This window comes from Oncorhynchus clarkii, chromosome 22, assembly GCF_045791955.1.
Source record: "Oncorhynchus clarkii lewisi isolate Uvic-CL-2024 chromosome 22, UVic_Ocla_1.0, whole genome shotgun sequence".
NCBI classification, from domain to species: domain Eukaryota; kingdom Metazoa; phylum Chordata; class Actinopteri; order Salmoniformes; family Salmonidae; genus Oncorhynchus; species Oncorhynchus clarkii.
The window spans coordinates 3,017,003-3,040,640 of record NC_092168.1 but is presented as its reverse complement, the minus strand read 5'-3'; the positions used below and the strand labels follow the sequence as shown (position 1 = coordinate 3,040,640).

Sequence of the window (23,638 nt, the reverse complement as noted above, 5' to 3'; positions counted from 1 at the left end):
GTGGACAAGTCTGACCTTATTCAATGTATTGATAAGGCCTCTTGTCTCTACACAACCTTAACCTCGTAGTGGAATATTCTATCATGCCTTTGCTACCGTGGATTGAAAGATTTCTATATTTGCTCACAATCTCATGGTGTAATATAGTATGTCAGGAGACGTTGTTTGAATATGTAAATAAACGTAGGTTTGAATCCACAAGTGTGGATTGTCTAACAGCCATTTACATTTAAAAAAAAAGTGTATTCACATTTATTTTGAAGTATATATATATAGATGCATTTTTATTGAGCTACATTTCCAAATCCAATCAAAAGTAATAATGGCCCAAGGCTATGAGACACAAGGACAGATTGCATGTGTGCTACATTTTTATTGTCAATATGATAATGACAAATAGTGTTAATACATTTAGGAACCACATGCAATGAAATGGTGCTCGCCCACCATGACTACATGTAAAGTTCTGGGAGATTGGTTGATGTCAGTTGAGTCCCAATCCTCATCAAACCCTCTGTCTTTTCTGATTGGTTCCCTGAGACTGAGAACCTCCTGGGCAAAGAGCTGATTCCTGTGTCCTCTTCCGGGCGACCCTTGTCACACTCACTGTCCTCATCTGAGCTGGTAAAAATACAATAACAATAAGTTTAATTTTAAAGTCAACCAAGGACACTGTAGCCCACATAAGAAAAAACATGTAAGCACAAACCAAACATGAAATACTAGATTAAAAACAGAGCCAAATATGGAATACCTCTTCAGTTTCATCCAGAATTTGCAACTACTAGGATCAAGCTTCCTCATTCACTTACAGGGGACCCATGTTGGCATGATAGGGACAAGGAAACTGTCCTCTGATTCTCTCTTCCTCTTGGAGGACACGCCCTCTGACTGAAAGCCTCCTGGGCAACCAGAAGTGAATGATTGTTTGAGACGCTTGGGCTCAGAGGTGTCCTCTGATCTCCCTCTTGAAGGGTGAGCTCTCTGCTTGAGTCCCTGCTGTTGCTGAATCCATGCTCCTGAACCAGGTGACCCATGTTGGCACCACCACATGGGCACAGCCATTTCCTCCGGTGATCTTGAGGCTGGAGTTCTGGTGGTTCTCATGGTGCTCGCCCACCATGGTCTCAATGGCCTCCAGGAGCGTGGTCACTGCGTTTTACCTTGGTCAGGGTATCATTCCTGGTCACTGCACAGCATTGGCCAGATGGACCAGAAGGGGATGGCTGGGAGTGTGTGGGCTCAATGAAGAGGGTAAGGCCCACCTCTCTGGACTCTTCAGATTGGTCTTCGGACTCAGACACATAGCCATGTTTGCAGTCTAAGTCAAGAGTTAGTATGGCTCATCCTTATCCGACTGAGAGTCTGAGTTGGACTTGTTGCCAAAGTCATGACATTTTAGATATCCAAAATACTTTAAGGGGTCTCAAAACAACATGTCTTCTCAGAAGGTTTGGTTGTTTGAGGAGAATCTCAAATCTGTCTCTATACTGTTGCAAATATAGAACATATTGATGGTTTCCATAGAATTAGGAATTAGAATCTCTATGCTGATTTCCTTGTGATGCAGTCCATTCAGGCTGTCATAACAGTGGTAAGGGAGAAATGGAGTCACCTTGTGTTACACACACCTCTATGAAGAGGGAACACAACACCCTGCTACAACCCAACTCTCTGTGAAGTGAAAGAGGTATGGACTGTAGGTGATGGTAAGGATGACAAAAGGCAGAGAATTTACCATTTACTAGGAATTTATTCCTTCACACGGTAATATGGGGAAAAGGGGCTGGACGGAACCAAAGAAAATAGTAAATATCAAAGCCCCCTTTCCTACCTTACCTGCTTACCTAATTTAGCACCACCTGGTGCCCTAACCAAAATACAGGGAGTGGTCTGCCCAGGTCTTACCTAGTGTGCCTAGACAGTGAACATACTACAGGTATATGTATGCCCGCGGGCCTCTTGCCTAAGCACTCTAGGTGCCTTCCCCTTCCCCCCTGGGAACAAATTAAACAGAATATTAAACAATCCACATCACAACAAAACTGAAAAAAAAAAACTTAACTCAGGCCATTAAAGAAGCTCTGACAAAGCAACAAACACAGAACATACCAAATCTGCTACCAACAACAACTAACATAGTACATACCAACGACCAACATGCTATACCCATCAGCCGCCTCTCTCAGCAATGATCTATATCACAATCAATCTCTCCCCTGAACAACAGAACACTGGCTTTTATAGCTTCAGAAGGCATTGGAAATTGGAGACAGCTGCTTCCTGACGAGGGGGTGGGGTCAGGTCTCCAATTAATCGTGGAGTCGACCAATCAGCTGCTGGGGGATTTCAGGAAGCCATCTCCTGAAACACACTCAAATACACAAACTACAACACAGAAACTGGGGAACGTAACACCTTGATCAAAATCAAATCCTGTGAGGGGACATCTTGTGTTCAGTGGTTCATTCAACCAAAAACAGGACATTTTAAAACATTTACAAAACAAAACTTCAAATAGCACCACTCACACCGGTACCAATAATACAGATTTTTTTCAATCAACATCCCCCTCTATTTTAAATATGCATTGTGATATTCTTCTCCGAAGAATAAAAAAGACATGGGTTCAAATCCTTGAACAGTCCTTTCAAATACAGTGCCTTGCGAAAGTATTCGCCCCCCTTGAACTTTGCGACCTTTTGCCACATTTCAGGCTTCAAACATAAAGATATAAAACTGTATTTTTTTGTGAAGAATCAACAACAAGTGGGACACTTATTGGATATTTCAAACTTTTTTAACAAATCAAAAACTGAAAAATTGGGCGTGCAAAATTATTCAGCCCCTTTACTTTCAGTGCAGCAAACTCTCTCCAGAAGTTCAGTGAGGATCTCTGAATGATCCAATGTTGACCTAAATGACTAATGATGATAAATACAATCCACCTGTGTGTCTCCGTATAAATGCACCTGCACTGTGATAGTCTCAGAGGTCCGTTAAAAGAGCAGAGAGCATCGTGAAGAACAAGGAACACACCAGGCATGTCCGAGATACTGTTGTGAAGAAGTTTAAAGCCGGATTTGGATACAAAAAGATTCCCCAAGCTTTAAACATCCCAAGGAGCACTGTGCAAGCAATAATATTGAAATGGAAGGAGTATCAGACCACTGCAAATCTACCAAGACCTGGCCGTCCCTCTAAACTTTCAGCTCATACAAGGAGAAGACTGATCAGAGATGCAGCCAAGAGGCCCATGATCACTCTGGATGAACTGCAGAGATCTACAGCTGAGGTGGGAGACTCTGTCCATATGACAACAATCAGTCGTATATTGCACAAATCTGGCCTTTATGGAAGAGTGGCAAGAAGAAAGCCATTTCTTAAAGATATCCATAAAAAGTGTCGTTTAAAGTTTGCCACAAGCCACCTGGGAGACACACCAAACATGTGGAAGAAGGTGCTCTGGTCAGATGAAACCAAAATTGAACTTTTTGGCAACAATGCAAAACGTTATGTTTGGCGTAAAAGCAACACAGCTGAACACACCATCCCCACTGTCAAACATGGTGGTGGCAGCATCATGGTTTGGGCCTGCTTTTCTTCAGCAGGGACAGGGAAGATGGTTAAAATTGATTGGAAAATGGATGGAGCCAAATACAGGACCATTCTGGAAGAAAACCTGATGGAGTCTGCAAAAGACCTGAGACTGGGACGGAGATTTGTCTTCCAACAAGACAATGATCCAAAACATAAAGCAAAATCTACAATGGAATGGTTCAAAAATAAACATATCCAGGTGTTAGAATGGCCAAGTCAAAGTCCAGACCTGAATCCAATCGAGAATCTGTGGAAAGAACTGAAAACTGCTGTTCACAAATGCTCTCCATCCAACCTCACTGCACTCGAGCTGTTTTGCAAGGAGGAATGGGAAAAAATGTCAGTCTCTCGATGTGCAAAACTGATAGAGACATACCCCAAGCGACTTACAGCTGTAATCGCAGCAAAAGGTGGCGCTACAAAGTATTAACTTAAGGGGGCTGAATAATTTTGCACGCCCAATTTTTCAGTATTTGATTTGTTAAAAAAGTTTGAAATATCCAATAAATGTCGTTCCACTTCATGATTGTGTCCCACTTGTTGTTGATTCTTCACAAAAAAATACAGTTTTATATCTTTATGTTTGAAGCCTGAAATGTGGCAAAAGGTCGCAAAGTTCAAGGGGGCCGAATACTTTCGCAAGGCACTGTACATTTGCTTGCGCTGTGAGTTTGATTGCATTGAATTTATCGTTGTTTGGAGTGCCAGATCAGCTGGGCTTGCAGTTTTCAGACTTTTCTATTGGTTCATTTAGCTAGGCAAGCTCAAACGGGCACAAATAACATATTTGATAAGATTTTTCAAGTGTTTGAATCTCAGATCTGGAATAAGGTGTTAGAGATCTCATTCCCCGGCATTGTGAGATCATCCTATAAACAGGACATCCTTCAAGGACTTGGATGATGATTCTGCACATTGTAACAAAAATATTGAGCTCGAGGAGTATCATTGATAGAATTTGTCATATCCAAAATAGCATCCATAAAGCTTGCCCCTGCATTCAATTTCCAACTAGACATTTAGTATTTGGTAGTGGCTACTCTTCCTGATGGCCAAACAGTAAACAACACAACAAATAATGTACATAAATACACATGCATAGCACTATATTGACATAAAAAATTTAGCTGTTCGGCAAACGCTGCCATCCAGAGCGACCCACAGTTTGTGCAGTATCCCAAGCAAGTATCACATGCATAATACAATACATGATACAATGTAAAATGCAACACAAAACAAAACACATAAAAATGTCTCTTTACATTTCAAAATGATAACATTCATGAAGATTGATATGTGTTTGAAGAGTGGAATGTTAGTTTGGCTTGTGTTTGGAATGTTGATACATTTTACCCTCATAGACAAAAAGGTAGTAATATATAATATAGGCAATTTAGGAGACGCTTTTATCCAAACCAACTTAGTCATGCGTGCATAGATTTTTGTATGGAATCAAAAACCATCACCCATGGTCAACCATGTTCTACCAAATAAGCCACAAGGCAAAATTCTTGTGAGCAGTATAACTCTTTCTGTAGTAGTAGTTTGAGCAACTATTTAATGAGTCCTTGTCTGTGGATGATTGACATAAAATACAATCTGAGATATTGAGAATGATTCAAATTAAAACTGCCTTATTGGTTAAGGGCTTGTAAGGAAGCATTTCACTGTAACGTCTACCCCTCTTGTATTCGGTATGTGACAAATACAATTTAATTTGAGTTGAAATTACGTAACCATGTCCAAACAAATTGCCTCTCCCAATGGCATTTATATAATCAGTCAGTCAATCTGTTTTCAGATCAGAAAATGTTAACTCCAATTGTCAATTATGGCTTCATCAAACCATGAAAGCACCTACAGTGCATTTCAATAAATGGACACTGAGATGCGTCATACGGGTGGACAAAATGAGCCACAACCACCCAGTATGACTCCAATCAGCAGCTGTGTTGATTGCAGACCTGGGTTCATAGGATTTACATTTTTTGGGACTGTTCCATTGGTTTCATTTAGCTAGGTAAGCTTAATCAAGTGCAACTAAAGTATGCTAAACCAAAAAAAATATTGTTTGAACCCAGATGTGGTTGATTGTGACACTCTGCTTTTGACTGCTAATCAGAGTTGAAGGACTTGAGCGTTGACATTTGAACATTGGGCCTGTGATAGTGGATGATATGAGATAACAAACCACGGACCGCTTCGGGGGTGACTCAGACACAGCCAGACACAGAGGATGTTTTGAGGACAGAACACAGCACTAATACGAATAAGGAGCTTATTTCATTTTCATTTTCAGAAAAAGCATCTGGCGATGCCATGACACTATCCTCCTACAAAAAATAGCAGTAGTTTGGTGGTTAATTTTCAGCATCTAGGAACATTTGAGATCATTTGAAAATAAGTATTCTCATAAATCCCTTGTGGTTGTGTTGCAGATTCTGCTCAGTCTTTTTGTGGCTGTCATCCTTGATAATCTAGAGTTGGATGAAGACTTGAAGAAACTCAAACAAGTAAGTTCTGGGTTTCCTTTTAGGTTATTGACATGTTGTTCAGACTTTTCCCCGTGTCATTAAATCTAATTGAATCTGGTATTACAAAAATAGTTCACCCCAATGTGTATCAAACATTTTCATGCCTAAGAAGAAGTGATACTGGATTCTAGAGTCTAGCTGAATCTATACAGTTGCCAGACAGAATCCATACAGAGTATTTCCAATTCATTTAGTATTGACACCTGCACATTCCCAATATTGTGAATCAATGGTGCTCAAGCCTTGATCCTTGAATCCTTAGTATCCACCCGGAAACTAAAGCTGGTCTACATTCCTCCCACTCTCAACATTCCCTACATATGGATTGCCTTTGACTTTATGAACTTTGGAATGGCCTACTGTGTTTAGTATCACATGACATCACCACTAGTCGAGCGTGAACATATGCCAATGATGTGTATACACCTTTCAGTGTGTGCGCACTTTTCTTTTTACCACTACATAATTGACATTCTCAGATTTGAGAGGAGTTCCCTTCTAGCTAAAATATCAATATGTCACATCACATGGTCATTGTTTCATTACTTTGATTGTTGTTGCATGATAATAATTACCATCATGTCAGGGTTCCACAGTGAGATGGAATAGCCTCAGATATTGTCACAATATGTGGGCCAACTTACTAACTGATCTCTCATTTCTCACTACCTGATCTAACTGATCTCTAACTGATCTCTCATTTGTCCACCTTTGTGTGACTGTTGTGTTCCATCATGACTCATTGTGCAATTAGCGTGAAAAAGCAGTGCTGGTGACACACACACACACACACACACACACACACACACGCTGACAAACACACACAAACAGGGGGACAGGAGCACTCATCAGAGCTTGGTTGGTGAACTTTAACAAGGTGTCTCCTGCATCATCTGCAAATGCAGCGCTCCACCAGACGAGTATTCACGGAAATGACTTTTCAATGTGGTTAGATTTAGCGTCAAGCATTAGTGAGGTTGGGCACTGATGTTGGGCGATTAGGCCTGGCTTGCAGTCGGCGTTCCAATTCATCCCAAAGGTGTTCGATGGGGTTGAGGTCAGGGATCTGTGACAGCCAGTAAATTTCTTCCCACACCGATCTCGACAAACCATTTCTATATGGACCTTGCTTTGTGCACAGGTGCATTGTCATGCTGAAACAGGAAAGGTCCTTCCCCAAACTGTTACCATAATGTTGGAAGCACAGAATCCTCTAGAATGTCATTGTATGCTGTAGCGTTAAGGTTTCCCTTCACTGGAACTAAGGGCCTAGCCCGAACCATGAAAAACAGCTGCAGCCATTATTCCTCCTCCTCCTCCAAAGCCAGATTTGTCTGTCGAACTGCCAGATGGTGAAGCGTGATTCATCACTCCAGAGAACGCGTTTCCACTGCTCCAGAGTCCAATGGTGGCGAGCTTTACACCACTCCAGCCGACGCTTGCCATTGCGCGTGGGGATCTTAGGCTTGTGTGCAGCTGCTCAGCCATGGAAACCCATTTCATGAAGGTCCTGACGAACAGTTATTGTGCTGACGTTGCTTCCAGAATCCATTTACAATGAGGTAGTGAGTGTTGCAACCCAGGACAGACGTGCTACGTGCTATGCACTCGGCGGTCACGTTCTGTAAGCTTGTGTGGCCTACCACTTCGTGGCTGACCCGGTCTTGCTCCTAGACGATTCCACTTCACAATAACAGCACATACTGTTGACCGGGGCAGCTCTTGCAGGGCAGATTTGATGGTGCTACATTGAAAGTGACTGAGCTCTTCAGTAAGACCATTCTACTGCCAATGTTTGTCTATTGAGATTGCATAGCTGTGTGCTCGATTTTATACACCTGTCAGCAACGGATGTGACTTAAATAGCCGAATCCACACATTTTAAGGTGTGTTCTCATACTTTTGTGTATACAGTGCATTTGGAAAGTATTCAGACCCCTTCCCCTTTTCCACATATTGTTACGTTACAGCCTTATTCTAAAAGGGATTAAATAAATTGTTTCCTTTATCAATCTACACACAATACTCCATAATGACAAAGCGAAAACAGGTTGTAATGTATTAAAAGCAAAAAATTGAAATACCTTATTTACTTAAGTATTCATACCCTTTGCTAGGAGACTCAAAATTGAGCTCCGGTGCATCCTATTTCCATTGATAATCCTTGAGATGTTTCTACAACTTGATTGGAGTCCACCTGTGGTAAATTTAATTGATTGGAAACACACCTGTCTATATAAGGTCTCACAGTTGACAGAGCATGTCAGAACAAAAACCAAGCCATGAGGTCGAAGGAATTGTCCGTAGTTCACCGAGACAGGATTGTGTCAAGGCACCAATTTTTTTTACAGCATTGAAGGTCCCCAAGAAAACAGTGGGCTCCCTCATTCTTAAATGGAAGAAGTTTAAAACCACAATGACTCTTCTTAGAGCTGACCACCTAGCCAAACTGAGCAATTGGGGGAGAAGGGCCTTGGTCAGGGAGGTGACCAAGAACCCAATGGTCACTCTGACAGTGCTCCAGAGTTCCTCTGTGGGGATGGGAGAACCTTCCAGGACAACCATCTTTTCAGCACTCCACCAATCAGGCCTTTATGGTAGAGTGGCCATAAAGTAAAAGGCACGCTTGGTGCCTTTTGGAGCCACCTAAAGTACTCTCAGACCATGAGAAACAAGATTATCTGGTTGGCCTGAATGCCAAGTGTCACGTCTTGAGGAAACCTGGCACCATCCCTACGGTGATGCATGGTGGAGGCAGCATCATGCTGTGGGGAAGTGTTTCAGCGGAAGGGACTGGGAGGATCAAGGGAAAGATGAACAGAGCAAAGTACAGAGAGATCCTTGATGAAAACATTCTCCCGAGCACTCAGGACCACAGACTGGGGTGAAGGTTGATCTTCCAACAGGACAACCACCCTAAGCACACAGCCAAGACATTCTCCCGAGCACTCAGGACCACAGACTGGGGTGAAGGTTGATCTTCCAACAGGACAACAACCCTAAGCACACAGCCAAGACATTCTCCCGAGCACTCAGGACCACAGACTGGGGTGAAGGTTGATCTTCCAACAGGACAACAACCCTAAGCACACAGCCAAGACAACGCAGGAGTGGCTTCGGGACACGACTCTGAATGTCCTTGAGTGGCCCAGCCAGAGCCCAGACTTGAACCCGATCGAACATCTCTGGAGAGACCTGAAAATAGCAGTACAGCGACGCTCCCAATCCAACCTTACAAAGAGAGAGGATCTGCAGAGAAGAAAGGGAGAAACTTCCCAAATACAGCTGTGCCAAGCTTGTAGCGTCATACACAAGAAGACTCGAGGCTGTAATCGCTGTCAAGGTGCTTCAACAAAGTACTGAGTAAAGGGTCTGAATACTTATGTAAATGTTGCTGTTTTTTAATTTTTAATTAATGCACAAAACATTTTTTTTTAACTGTTTTTGCTCTCTCATTATGGGGTATTATGTGTAGACTGATGAGAAAATAAATGATTGAATCCATTTTAGAATAAGGCTGTAACTTAAACAAAATGTGGAAAAAGTCAAGGTGTCTGAATACTTTTCGAATGCACTGTATAGTGTATTTGTGCATCTAACTTTCACACTCATCATTATTTACGATTCATTCATGATTATCCGTAATCATTGTATCATCCACATTAATGTAAAACTGTTTCGAAACATGTACACACAGAAGTGAATTTGTCCGAATACTTTTGGTCCCCTAAAATGGAAAGACTATTAACAAAAAGTGCTGTAATTTCTAAACAGTTCACCTGATATGGATAAATACCCTCACATTAAAGCTGACAGTCTGCACTTTAACCTCATTGTCATATTATTTCAAATCCAATGTGCTGGAGTAAAGAGCCAAAATATCAAATCATCTGTTACTGTCCTAATACTTTTGTTGCTCATTGTATATTTCACTGTTCATATCATGTGTATGTTTTTGGTGGAGATTTGAATGGATGAATGTGATGTAATGTGTGTTCTTTTCCACTGTGATGCTACCACATCTCAACCAGAAATGTTTCGGATAGACTTTTGGGTATTTCCTTAAACCAATGTCAATCAAATGATCAATCGATCGATCAAGCCAATCAATCGAACAAACTATGATTTAAGTGTATATTTTTTTTGTTAGAACTGAAAACTTTTTTTTTACTGAAAAGCCAGTCAAAACTGAGAAGCCATATATCAATGATACTTTCCTGGGGAACCTTGACACACAAAGCTCATGCATGCATGATCTTCCCTGGGACATTGTTAATCCTTTCCTTTTCACAGTCTGCCGCGCCCGTAGACAATTGCCATGCTCAAATTAATTGGAAATAATGGAAAAACAAATTGAAGGTGAATAATCTATTCAAAATGTGTATTCATGCAAATCTTTGAACTCAGTATAGGTATTAGAGTTTTTGGATTCAAACTGCCTCTGCAGATATTGGAAAGTGGAGGCAATCACAGGCAGCTTTTGATCTAAGCAGAAGGTCGAAACATTGATAGAATGATGTTCACAGTTCACGTTGTTCATAATGTCATAGGCGTTTCCCTGTGTGTGTGTGTGTGTGTGTGTGTGTGTGTGTGTGTGTGTGTGTGTGTGTGTGTGTGTTTCCCAGTGTGTGTGTGTTTCTCAGAAATGTTAACAGCAAAACCATTCAAACATGCGATTGTATTTCAATTCCATCTATAAAAGCTGTGTGTGTACAGTTGGCTGTGTGAGTGTGGAAATGCATACTTTGTTCATGTGGTACAGAGTTCATGTTAACAACGGTAGATTGAGAACAATATTACATTGACATTTCCATCCAAGAGCCTTGATATATTGCCTTGATATATTGCTCAGTAAGGACTCATGTACATCTTTGAAATATGCCTACCTGTCTTTAGCTATCTCTTTATGATGTGCTGTAGTTAGAAACATAGTGAGTTAAGTCATGATACTTAAATGATTCAAGCAAGTCCTGATACGCAAATGATTTAAGCGAGTCACGATACACTATATATACAAAAGTATGTGGACACACCTTCAGATTATTAGATTAGTCTATTTCATCCCGTTGCTGACAGTATAACATCGAGCACACAGCCATGCGAACTCCATGACCAAACATTGGCAGTAGAATGGCCTTACTGAAGAGCTCAGTGACTTTTAACATGGTACCGTCATAGGATGCCACCTTTCTAACAAGGTTGTCAAAATGTCGACCCTGCTAGAGCTGCCCCAGTCCACTGTACGTGCTGTTATTATGAAGTGAAAATGTCTATGAGCAACAACGGCTCAGCTGCGAAGTGGTAGGCCACACAAGCTTACAGAGCGGGACTGCCAAGTTCTAAAGCAGGAGCACACAAGCCTAAAATTACCATCAAGCGTCGGCTGGAGTGGTGTAACGTTTGCTGCCATTGGACCCTGCATCAGTGGAAATGCAAATGCATAGTGCCAACTGTAACGTTTGGTTGAGGAGGAATAATGGTCTGGGGCTGTTTTTTATGTCTTTCATGGTTCGGGCCCCTTAGTTCCAATGAAGGGAAACAGCATACAATGACATTCTAGGCAATTCTGTGCTTCAGTTTAGGGAAGGTCCTTTCCTGTTTCAGCATGACAATGCCACCATGCATAAAGCAAGGTCCATACAGAAATTGTTTGTCGAGATCGGTGTCGAAGAACTTGACTGGCCTGCACAGAGCCTTGACCTCATCCCCATCCAACACCTTTGGGATGAATTGGAACGCTGACTGTGCCTAATCCCCCAACATCAGTGCCCGACCTTACTAATCCTTACAAATGCTGTTGTGGCTGAATGGGAAGCAAGTCCCTGCGGCAATGTTCCAACATCTAGTTGAAAGCCTTCCCAGAAGAGTGGAGGCTGTTATAGCAGCAAAGGAAGGACCAACTCCATATTAATGCCCATGATTTTGGAATGAGATGTTTGACGAGCAGGTGTCCACATACTTTTGTCCATGTTGTGTATCTTCCCTTACCAAACTGCATATTTTAGATTGGCCTTTTATTGTCCCCAGCTCAAGGTGGACCTGTATAATGATAATTCTCTTTAATCAGCTTCTTGATATGCCACACATGTGGTGGATTATCTTGGAAAAGGAGAAATGATCACTAACAGGACTGTAAACAAATTTGTACACATTTTAGAGAGAAAAGATTTTTATGCGTATGGAACATTTCTGGGATGTTTTATTTCAACTCATTAAACATGGGACCAACACTTTTCAAGTTGCGGTTATAATTTTGTTCTGTTTAAAAAAATAAAAAATGATTATTTTACCCCTTTTTCTCCACAGTTTTGTTGCATCGAATTGGTAGTTACAGTTCTATCTAGAGGTCGACCGATTATGATTTTTCAACGGCGATACCGATTATTGGAGGACCAAAAAAAGCCGATACCGATTAATCGGCCAATTTTTATATACAGTTGAAGTCGGAAGTTTACATGCACCTTAGCCAAATACATTTAATCTCAGTTTTTCACAATTCCTGATATTTAATCAGAGTAAAAAAATCCTTGTTTTAGATCAGTTAGGATCACCACTTTATTTTAAGCATGTGAAATGTCAGAATAATAGTAGACAGAATGATTTATTTCAGCTTTTATTTCTTTCATCACATTCCCAGTGGGTCAGAAGTTTACATACACTCAATTGGTATTTGGTAGCGTTGCTTGCTTTGGTCAAATGTTTTGGATAGCCTTCCACAAGCTTCCCACAATAGGTTTGGTGAATTTTGGCCCATTCTTCCTGACAGAGCTGGTGTAAGAGAGTCAGGTTTGTAGGCGTCCTTTTTCAGTTCTGCCCACAAATTTTCAATAGGATTGAGGTCAGGGCTTTGTGATGGCCACTCCAATACCTTGACTTTGTTGTCCTTAAGCCATTTTGCCACAACTTTGGAAGTATGCTTGGGGTCATTGTCCATTTGGAAGACCCATTTGTGACCAAGCTTTAACATCCTGACTGATGCCATCTATTTTGTGAAGTGCACCAGTTCCTCCTGCAGCAAGCACCCTCACAAGATGATGATGCCACCCCCGTGCTTCACGGTTGGAATGTTGTTCTTCGGCTTGCAACCCTCCCCCTTTTCCCTCCAAACATAACGATGGTCATTATGGCCAAACAGTTCTATTTTTGTTTCATCAGACCAGAGGACATTTCTCCAAAAAGTATGATCTTTGTCCCCATGTGCAGTTGCAAACTGTAGTCTGGCTTTTTTATGGCGGTTTTTGGAGCAGTGGCTTCTTCCTTGCTAAGCGGCCTTTCAGGTTATGTCGATATAGGACTCGTTTTACATTTTCACAAGGTCCTTTGCTGTTGGCCTGGGATTGATTTGCACTTTTTGCACCAAAGTACATTTATCTCTAGGAGACAGAACGCGACTCCTTCCTGAGCGGTATGACGGCTGCGTGGTCCCATGGTGTTTATACTATACTATTGTTTGTACAGATGAATGTGGTACCTTCAGGCGTTTGGAAATTGCTCCCAAGGATGAACCAGACTTATGGAGGTCTACAATTGTTTTATGATGTCTTGGCTGATTTCTTTTGATTTTCCCATGATGTCAAGCAAAGAGGCACTGCATCTGAAGGTAGTCCTTGAAATACATCCACAGGTACACCTCCAATTGACTCAAATGATGTTAATTAGCCTATCAGAAGCTTCTAAAGCCATGACCTAATTTTCTGGAATTTTCCAAGCTGTTTAAATGCACAGTCAAGTTAGTGTATGTAAACTTCTGACTTACTGGAATTGTGATACACTGCATGGTAAGTAAAATAATCTGCCTGTAAACAATTGTTGGAAAAATGTCTTGTGTCATGCACAAAGTAGATGTCCTAACCGACTTTCCAAAACTATAGTTTTTTAACAAGAAATGTGTGGAGTAGTTTAAAAACAAGTTTTAATGTCTCCAACCTAAGTTTATATAATCTTCCGACTTCAAGTGATATATTTGTAATAATGACAATTACAACAATATAGAATGAACACTTTTATTTTAACTTAATATAATACATCAGTAAAATCAATTTAGCCTCAAATAAATAATGAAACATGTTCAATTTGGTTTAAATAATGCAAAAACAAAGTGTTGGAGAAGAAAGTAAAAGTGCAATATGTGCTATGTAAAAAATATAATGTTTAAGTTCCTTGCTCAGAACATGAGAACATATGAAAGCTGGTGGTTCCTTTTAACATGAGTCTTCAATCTTCCCAGTTAAGAAGTTTTAGGTTGTAGTTATTATAGGAATTATAGGACTATTTCTCTCTGCACCATTTGTATTTAATATACCTTTGACTATTCAATGTTCGTATAGGCATTATAGGATTGCCAGCCTAATCTCGGGAGTTGATAGGCTTGAAGTCATAAACCGCGCTGTGCTTCAAGCATTGCGAATAGCTGCTGGCAAACGCAGGAAAGTGCTTGTTTGAATGAATGCTTACGAGCTTGCTGCTGCCTACCTCCGCTCAGTCAGACTGCTCTATCAAATTATAGACTTAATTATAATATAATAAACACACAGAAATATGAGCCTTAGGTCATTAATATGGTAAAATTAACACAACGTTTTATTCTTTCAGTGAGATACGGAACCGTTCCTTCTGTGTTATATTGACCTAGTGACAACCCTAAGTCTAAGTATTCCTGTTACATTGCACAACCTTCAATGTTATGTCATAATTATTTAACATTCTGGTAAATTCATTACGGTCTTTGTTAGGAAGAAATGGTCTTCACACAGTTTATTTTTTAAATCTGACATGCTGGCTAGATTCACAACGAGTGTAGCTTTAATTGACTACCCTGCATGTGTGATTTAATGAAAGTTTGAGTTTTATCGAGTACTATTAGCATTTGGCGCTACGCATTTCCATTTCCTGATGGCTAGGTGAGACACTGGCGTCTCAGTGGCTGTAAGAGGTTAACACAGTGTCCAAAGAAGGGCCAGAGGTATACAGAATGGTGTCGTGTGCGTAGAGGTGGATCAGGGAATCACGAGCAGCAAGAGTTGATGTATACAGAGAAGAGCCCAAGAATTGAACGCTGTGGCACCCCCATAGAGACTGCCAGAGGTCCGGACAACAGGCACTCTGATTTGACACACTGTTTGTTAACTTGGCTTTCGAAGACCTTAGAAAGGCAGGGTAGGATAGATATAGGTCTGTAACAGTTTGGGTCTGGTTTATCTCTGCCTTTGAAGAGGGGGATGACCCCAGCAGCTTTCCAATCTTTGGGGATCTCAGACGATACGAAAGAGAGGTTGAACAGGTTAGTAATAGGGGTTGTAGCAATTGCGGCGGAATTAGAGGGTCCAGATTGTCTAGCCCGGCAGATTTTTAGGGGTCCAGCTATCTGGATTTGGCTTAATTAAGGAGAAATGGGGGAGGCTTGGGCAAGTTGCTGTGAGGGGTGCAGGGCTGTTGACTGGGTTATGGTTAGCCAGGTGGAAAAAATTTCCAGCCGTAGAAAAATGCTTGTTGAAATTATCAATTATCATGGATTTATCGGTGCTGACAGTGTTTCCTAGCCAGAGTGCAGTGGGCAGCTTGGAGGAGGTGCTGCTCGCTGAAGTGTTTTAGGGAGCGTTTGACAGTGATGGGGTGGTTGTTTGACCACAGACCCATTACGGACGCAGGCAATGAGGCAGTGATCACTGAAATCCTGGTTGAAGACAGCAGAGGGGTATTTGGAGGGCAGGTTGGTCAGGACGATATCTATGAGGGTGCCCGTGTTTATGGATTTGGGGTTGTACCTGGTAGGTTCATTGATCATTTGTGTGAGATTGAGGGCTTCTAGCTTAGATTTTAGGACGGTCGGGGTGTTAAGCGTGTCCCATTTTAGGTCACCTAACAGTACGAGCTCTGAAGGTGGATGAGGGGCAATCCTTTCACACACCTGGGGGCTGAGGGTGGTCTATAGCAAGTGGAAATGGTGAGAGACTTGTTTCTGGAAAGGTGGATTTTTAGAAGTAGAAGCTTGAGTTGGTTTGCCACAGACCTGGATAGTATGATGGAACTCTGCAAGCTATCTCTGCAGTAGATTGCAACTTCGCCCCCTTTGGCACTTCTATCTTGTCGGAAAATTTCATAGTTAGGGATGGAAATTTCTGGATTTTTGGTGGTCTTCCTAAGCCAGGATTCAGACACGGCAAGGACATCCGGGTGGGCCGAGTGTGCTAAAGCAGTGAATAAAACAAACTTAGGGAGTAGGCTTCTAATGTTAACATGCATGAAACCAAGGCTTTTACAGTTACAGAAGTCAACAAATGAGAGTGCCTAGGGAATGGGAGTGGAGCTAGGTGCTGCAGGGCCTGTATTAAACTCTACAGGAACAGAGGAGGAGTAGGATAAGGTTATGGCTAAAGACTATAAGAACTGATTGTCTAGTGCGCTGGGAACAGAGAGTAAAAGGAGCACGTTTCTCGGCGCGGAAGAATGGATTCAAGGCATAATGTACAGACAAAGGTATGGTAGGATGTGAATACAGTGGAGGTAAACCTAGGCATTGAGTGACGATGGGAGAGGTTTTGTCTCTAGAGACACCATTTAAACCAGATGAGGTCACCGCATGTGTGGGAGTTAAGCTAAGGCATATTGAGCAGGGCTAGAGGCTCTATAGTGAAATAAGACAATAATCACTAACCAAAACCGCAATGAACAAGGCATATTGACATTAGGGAGAGGCATGCGTAGCCGAATGATCATAGGGACCAGTGAGTAGCTAGGCGAGCTGGAGACACAGCGATTCAGACAGTTAGCGGGCCGGGGCTAGCAGGCTAGCAGAAGGGCTTTAGGATGGATCAGCAGGGCTCCGTGTAGGCAGTAAAAGGGTCCAGGCCAATTGGCAAAATAGGTATTGTAGCATAAAGGAGTGGCTCTTCAGCTAGCCAGGAGATGGGCCTAGCACAAGGTTTGTTCCCAGGTAACTGGTGCTTGCTTCGGGACAGAGACGTTAGCCAGGAGTAGCCACTCGAATAGCAGCTATCTAGCTGCGCTGATCCAGGTGAAGAGGTTCAGAGCTTGTGGTAGGAATCCGGAGAAATTGAGATTTGGAGGAGAAAAAGCAGTCCGGTATGCTCTGGATTGAATTGCGCTGTGCAGACTGGCAGGAGTTGACCAGGCTAAGGTTAGCTGATGACTACTAGCAGTGGCTAACTGACTACTCGCTAGTAGCTAGCTATGCCAAGTTTCCTGAAACAAGTCACAAATGGATCCTACCCTCCCACGCATGCTTTCTATTCTTAACACTAAAACTGAAACTATAGATTGGATACCAGGTGTGTGCAGAGAAAAAAGGCAATATGATTGTATGATGTGTTGTTTATGCGATAATGACATCATCAATAAACCACATGGTCTGAAGCATCTGTCATAGTTAGCTGACTACACCACTGTTTTTTATGGGAACGACTTGCATCTGTCAATGATGACAGCCCATTTGTCTTTATTTGGGTTTTCTTCTCAGAAAGCGAGGGATGAAAATGACAGGAAGGTATGTGGATTAGTTCACAGTGATAGAGCAGATTAGGTTTGAACTTTTTTGTTGTTGCCTTTCTTTACGTTGCCTGAGATCTGCAGACGTATAGGTTTTAAGATACCTGAAGTAGATAAGAGAGTGAAAGAGAGAGGAGAGGGAATGAGAGAATGAGAAGATGGAGAGAGAGAAGGAGAGGGAGGGAGAGAGAGAGAGAGGGGGAGAATGGACTGTTGCTGGGTGGAACAATTCTCTTCATATTCATTGACTGACAATGTGGATTTAATTTGTCGTCTGCATTCAAGACATCTCAGACACACACACACACTGTGGGATCATAAGCAATTAGTGAAGACAGGGTAAGCGGAGGTGCTGCTAATGAATGAACACCCGGCCTTTTCCTCCATGCAGATTAGCCTGAGATAACAGGAAGTATTTAATGAGATACGCACTCACACACATCCGTCCACGCTCTGCTCATCAGTACTGATTGGGATAATGCATTTATTGCGTGAAATTAAGTTAGGGGAGTTTTTTTTAAATGTAGACAGCCAGACGGAAAGAGAGAGTAAACAGAGTTCAGTAAACACGATAGGAGGAAGCAGGAAGGACAGAGGAGACACCCCCTCAAAGTCAACAGAAATAGCCTTTCCAGGTGCTACTGCTCTCAGTGGAGATAACTTTATTTATTAAGATATGATAAGATGGCATTAATATGGGACAACACCAAATCAATCTGCTTGCTGGTATATACCAGGGTTACTGAACAAAGGTTGCTGCAAGTCGCTCCAGACAACAGAGCGACTACTGTCTGTTAAATTACCTCAAAATGTGAAATATAATATATAAAAAATCATGATTTGAACATTTTTCCAATGTTTTCTGTTAATGTAATTTCTGTTACCTACTTGGAAATCCGACATTTATTCCCCTCAATGCTGTTATCTGCTCTCCAGAATCATGGCTCTCGACCTTTGTCTCTCCCGAGCCTGTATGGGAGTTGTAGCGATGAGACAGTAACTACTAACAATTGGATACCATGAAAAAGGGGGTACTTTTTTTTTTTTTTTAAGCATATTATCTTCACTTGCGATGCACAATATATCGGTGAACATATCGGAATCGACCGATATTTGCTTAAAATGCCAACATCGGTATAGGCCGATGTCTAGTTTAAAGCCGATGTTAAAAAACTATTTCAAAGCTACCTTGCATACCTATATATAACGTAGATACATGACGTAATAACAGCACATTAAATGTTGCACTACACGTGCAACATAGCATTCCTAACCTAGCCCACACATTGTCTGCTGTGTGGATCGAGCAGTCAACGAGTCGAGCAGTCATTTGAAAGAGTACGAAAATTTCAACTCAAAGGTGAAATCCATTAAAGCCATGATAATGGAATTCATTGCCCTTGACAATCAACCGTTGTCTGTCCTGGGTGATGTTGGCTTTCGCCGACTGGTCGAGCACCGGTACACACTAGCAAGTGCGCTATTTTCCAGATGTTGCCCAACCGGAATTACTCAGTAATAGCGTCACTGCTATTAGCTTCACGGCATACATACTATATGGAACGCCGTTTGGGTCTTTGTGTGTCAAAAAAGTTACAGTAGCACTGTCAAAGCTGTATGAAAAAGTCTGCAAACATGCAAACACCAGCCACGAACTATGTTGGTAATAAAGCATAATTTGTTCGACCGCAACTTCTGGGGTAGCTAGGTTTAGCTTGGTTCCAATACCAATACCAGCCTGAAAACAATGACCGGTAGAAACTGCAGTAATTTTCATTATTCTTAGCAATGATTTAGGAATCCTTGTGAGTAAGTATTAGCTAGGTTGCCACTTGTTGTTCACCTATTGAAATTGAACTTCAGTTCATGAAAATAAATAGCTAGCTAACTACTTAACCCTGTTGCCCAAAGCTAACGTTATAAGCAGCCAGCTAGCTTCATCTGGCTAGTGACGCTCCAATGGACCGGGCTGTGTGTTGTGAAGCTAGCCACAATAAGGATTAGGCACAATAGTGAAATTTGTGGTTTGCTTTCAAAATAAAAGTATGTCATTGACAGTGATGCAAATCATACAAATAGTAGAATTCTGACATACTTTTATTTTGAAGGCTGACCCCAAAGTCCAGTATTAATGCTAGCTCACATAGATAGGTCCGACCACCATTAATCAAATAAGAACTCTCTAAAAAATCAGGGTTATTTTAGATGATGACACCAAGCTATATAGTTAGCTAACTAACTATAGCTACTGAAACAGATTATGCTGTGTTATTTAACACGTCAAATAGTGTTATTTGACGTGTATATTTTTTGACACGCAAAGTCCCAAACAGCGTTCTATGGAATCCTGGTTGAGAATGAAACGACTGAACAATGAAACAGCACAGCAAGTAAGTGAAATAAATAGGTTTTGATTATGTTTTACTGGTAATGGGGACATACGTAAATGCCAACAAAATAACATTTTGGTCAGTGTGATGTGTTGTGTAGCATTTATTTAACTCGGCATTTCAGTTAAGAACAAATTCTTATTTACAATGACGGCCCGGACGATGCTGAGCCAATATGGGACTCCCAATCGAGGCCGGATGTGATACAGCCTGGATTCGAACCAGGGACTTTAGTGACAGCTCTTGCACTGAGATGCAGTGCCTTCGACCACTGCGTCCGTGTGTGTGTTAACTATTTAACTATACAAGAATGTTTAAAAGGCCACAAAATGTTTAAATATTGGTTATTGGTATCGGTATTGTTTTTTTGGGATCCTCTCAAGATCTGTCAGGTTGGATGGGGAACATCACTGCACAGCTATTTTCAGGTCTCTCCAGAGATGTTCCATCGGGTTCCATCAGGCTCTGGCTGGGCCAATCAAGGACATTCAGAGACTTGTCCTCAAGCCGTTGTCTTGGCTGTGTGCTTAGGGTTGTTGTCCTGTTGGAAGGTGAACCTTCTGAGTGCTCTGGAGCAGGTTTTCATCAAGGATCTCCCTGTTCTTTGCTCCATTTATCTTTCCCTCGATCCTGACTACTCTCTCAGTCCCTGTCGCTGAAAAACATTCCCAGAGCATAATGATGCTGCCACCACCATGCTTCACCGTAGGGATGGTGCCGGGTTTCCTCCAGATTTGACACTTGGCATTCAGGCCAAAGACTTCAATCTTGTTTTCATCAGACCAGAGAATCTTGTTCCTCGTGGTCTGACAGTCCTTGAGGTTCCTTTTGGCAATCTCCAAGCGGGCTTTCATTTGCCTTTTACTGAGGAGTGGCTTCCGCCTGGCAACTCTACCATAAAGGCCTGGTTGGTGGAGTGCTGCAGAGATGGTTGTCCTTCTGGAAGGTTCTCCCATCTCCACAGAAGAACTCTAGAGCTCTTTCAGAGTGCCCATTGGGTTCTTGGTCACCTCCCTGACCAAGGCCCTTCTTCCCCGATTGCACGGTTTGGCCAGGCGGCCAGCTCTAGGAAGTGTCTTGGTGGTTCTAAACTTCTTCCATTTAAGAATTATGGAAGCCACTGTGTTCTTGGGGACCTTCAATGCTGAAGACAATTTTTGGTACCCTTCCCCAGTTTTGTGCCTTGTCACAGGACCTCACAACAGGGCAACAATGCTGAGCACATAGTCAAGACAACGCAGTAGTGGCTTCGGGACAAGTTTCTGAATGTGCTTGAGTGGCCCAGCCAGAGCCTGAAAATAGCTGTGCGTAGACGCTGCCCATCCAACCTGACAGAGCTTGGGATGATCTGCAGCAAATAATGGGAGAAACTCCCCAAATACAGGTGTGCCAAGCTTTTAGCGTCATACCCAAGAAGACTTGAGTCTGTCGAAGCACCTTTGGCAGCATTTACAATGTACTGAGTAAAGGGTCTGAATACTTAGGTAAATGTGATATTTCAGCTTTTTGTTTTTAATATATATATATTTTTAATGTCTAAAACATTTTTTTGCTATATCCTTATGGGGTATTGTGTGTAGATTGATGAGTGGGAAAAAAACAATTTAATCAGTTTGAGAATTGGGCTGTAACGTAACAAAATGTGTTAATAAAAGTCAAGGGGTCTGAATACTTTCCGAATGCACTGGAGATCATATTTCATGAAACTATGGAAACACTGGACCGTTAATTTAACAGGTCCGTTAAGATTCCTTGCCCAGCAGATGGGGAGTTCTGAGGCCTTTAATATGAGGGTCCTACATGCTATTAGCAATCCCAAATCTTATTAGCAAACGTTATTGTCATTATACAGTAATGTTGAGTGCACCACTGTTGGATTTTAAAGGCCCAGTACGTAATACTGTGAAAATTATGATATTGCCCTTTTAGTGTAAGAGCTGATTGAAAAAGACCTCCTGAAATATCTGGCTGTTTTGGTGGGATGGAGTTTTGGCCTGCCTGGTGACATCACCTGCCTGGTGACATCATAATCATAATAATACATGTAATTTGTATAGCACTTTTAATTATTATATACATTAAAAACAACATACATTTAGAATCAATGCAGGTAAAATGGCAATAGTGGGCTAGGCGCTAAATACATTTTAGATTGGGACTAGGACTATGAAAAAACAGAAGTGAGTTTTAAGGCCTGTTTTAAAAGTTCCGAGCACTCCATAGGCAAGGACCAAGGGAGCAGAGACGTCTCTTGGGGACTTGAAGCAGTAGGGAGTGGGTGGAGCTGATGGAGATTAGATCGCTGATGTAGGTGGGGCTCAATCTATTCATGGCTTTAAATACAATCATGAGGATTTTGAAGTTGATCCTGTAATTGACCGGTAGCCAGTGGAGTTGGGCCAGGTGATGTGGCAGCACTGTTCTGGATTAGTTGGAGCCTATGTAGTGATTTGGCTGGCAGGCCCCCCAAACAGAGCAGTGTCGTAGTCGATCCAAGAGAAGATGAAGGCGTGGGTGAGTTTCTCTGCATTTGTTTTATGTGAGCATCGGGGGAAAGAGAAGGCTCAAATGTGACTCCTGGGTTGGAGATGACAGAGGACAGGTGGATGGCCTGGACGTTGATTGTAGGCCAGATGTTTCCAGCACTGTTGACCTGCTTGGGTATCCCAAAAGCCATAGCCTGAGTCTTGGTACTGTTCAGCTGGAGGAAGTTATCTTTCATACATGCCCTGATGTCCTATAGGTAGCTGCTGAGTTTTGCTAGGGCAGAGATGGTGTCTGTTTTTTGTTAATGTTAACCTGGGTGTCGTCAGCGTAGCAGTGGAAGTTGATGTTATAATCTCTGAGGATTTGGCCGAGAGGGAACATGTAAATTGAAAACAGGATAGGCTCCAGCACTGACCCCTGTGGAACGCCACGTGACTACAGACTCCTCCAGTCTGGACTCTCCAATAGTGATGTATTGCTTCCTGTTGGAGAGGTAGGAGGAGCACTCTGAAACGCAGCAGGAGGATGTTGTGGTCTACGGTGTCAAAAGCAGCACTGAGATCTAAGACACTGATGCTAGGAGATCCTGACTGAATCAGCAGCTATTAGTAGGTTATTGGTAACTTTAACCAGAGCTGTTTCGGTGCTGTGCAAGGGCCGGAAGCCAGACTGGAAAACCTTGTACAACTGATTAGATGACCGATGTGACTGAAGCTGGTTTGCAACCACTTTCTCAAGTACGTTTGATAGGAAGGGCAGTTTGGCGATGGGCCTGTAGTTGGATAGGATGTCCTATTCAAGTTGGGTTTCTTCAGAAAGGGGGTTACTGCAGCTGTTTTGAAGATCAGTGGTACCTCTAATTCAGCAGTGAATTGTTGATCAGGGTGGTGACACACATACGCAGGCTAGATGAGCAGGTTTTGAGTAGGGATGTAAGGATAGGTTCAAGAGAACAAATAGTGACTTTCATTTTAGACATAATTAAAGTTGCTGAGGGGAGGGGCAGTCTCAGGAATGGGGGTGCATGTCATCTTAGAGGCCATGATGGTGTCAATCTTTGTCTTGAAAAGATCAGAGAAGTGATTGCACTGCTCAGATGAGGCTTCAGGAGAGGACAAGTTT

At 42.1% G+C, this 23,638-nt stretch overlaps 1 protein-coding gene across 4 annotated transcripts in view; it reads left to right on the top strand.

Annotated features, from left to right (window-relative positions):
• The window catches only part of LOC139380324 (sodium leak channel, non-selective), a 265,187-nt gene that overhangs the window by 139,598 nt on the left and 101,951 nt on the right, over window positions 1-23,638 (top strand). For all 4 annotated transcript variants that reach the window (XM_071122925.1, XM_071122924.1, XM_071122926.1 and 1 more), the window contains one exon: window positions 6,039-6,113. In XM_071122925.1, coding sequence (XP_070979026.1) covers window positions 6,039-6,113 — 75 coding nt within the window. The remainder of the gene's footprint in view (window positions 1-6,038; window positions 6,114-23,638) is intronic.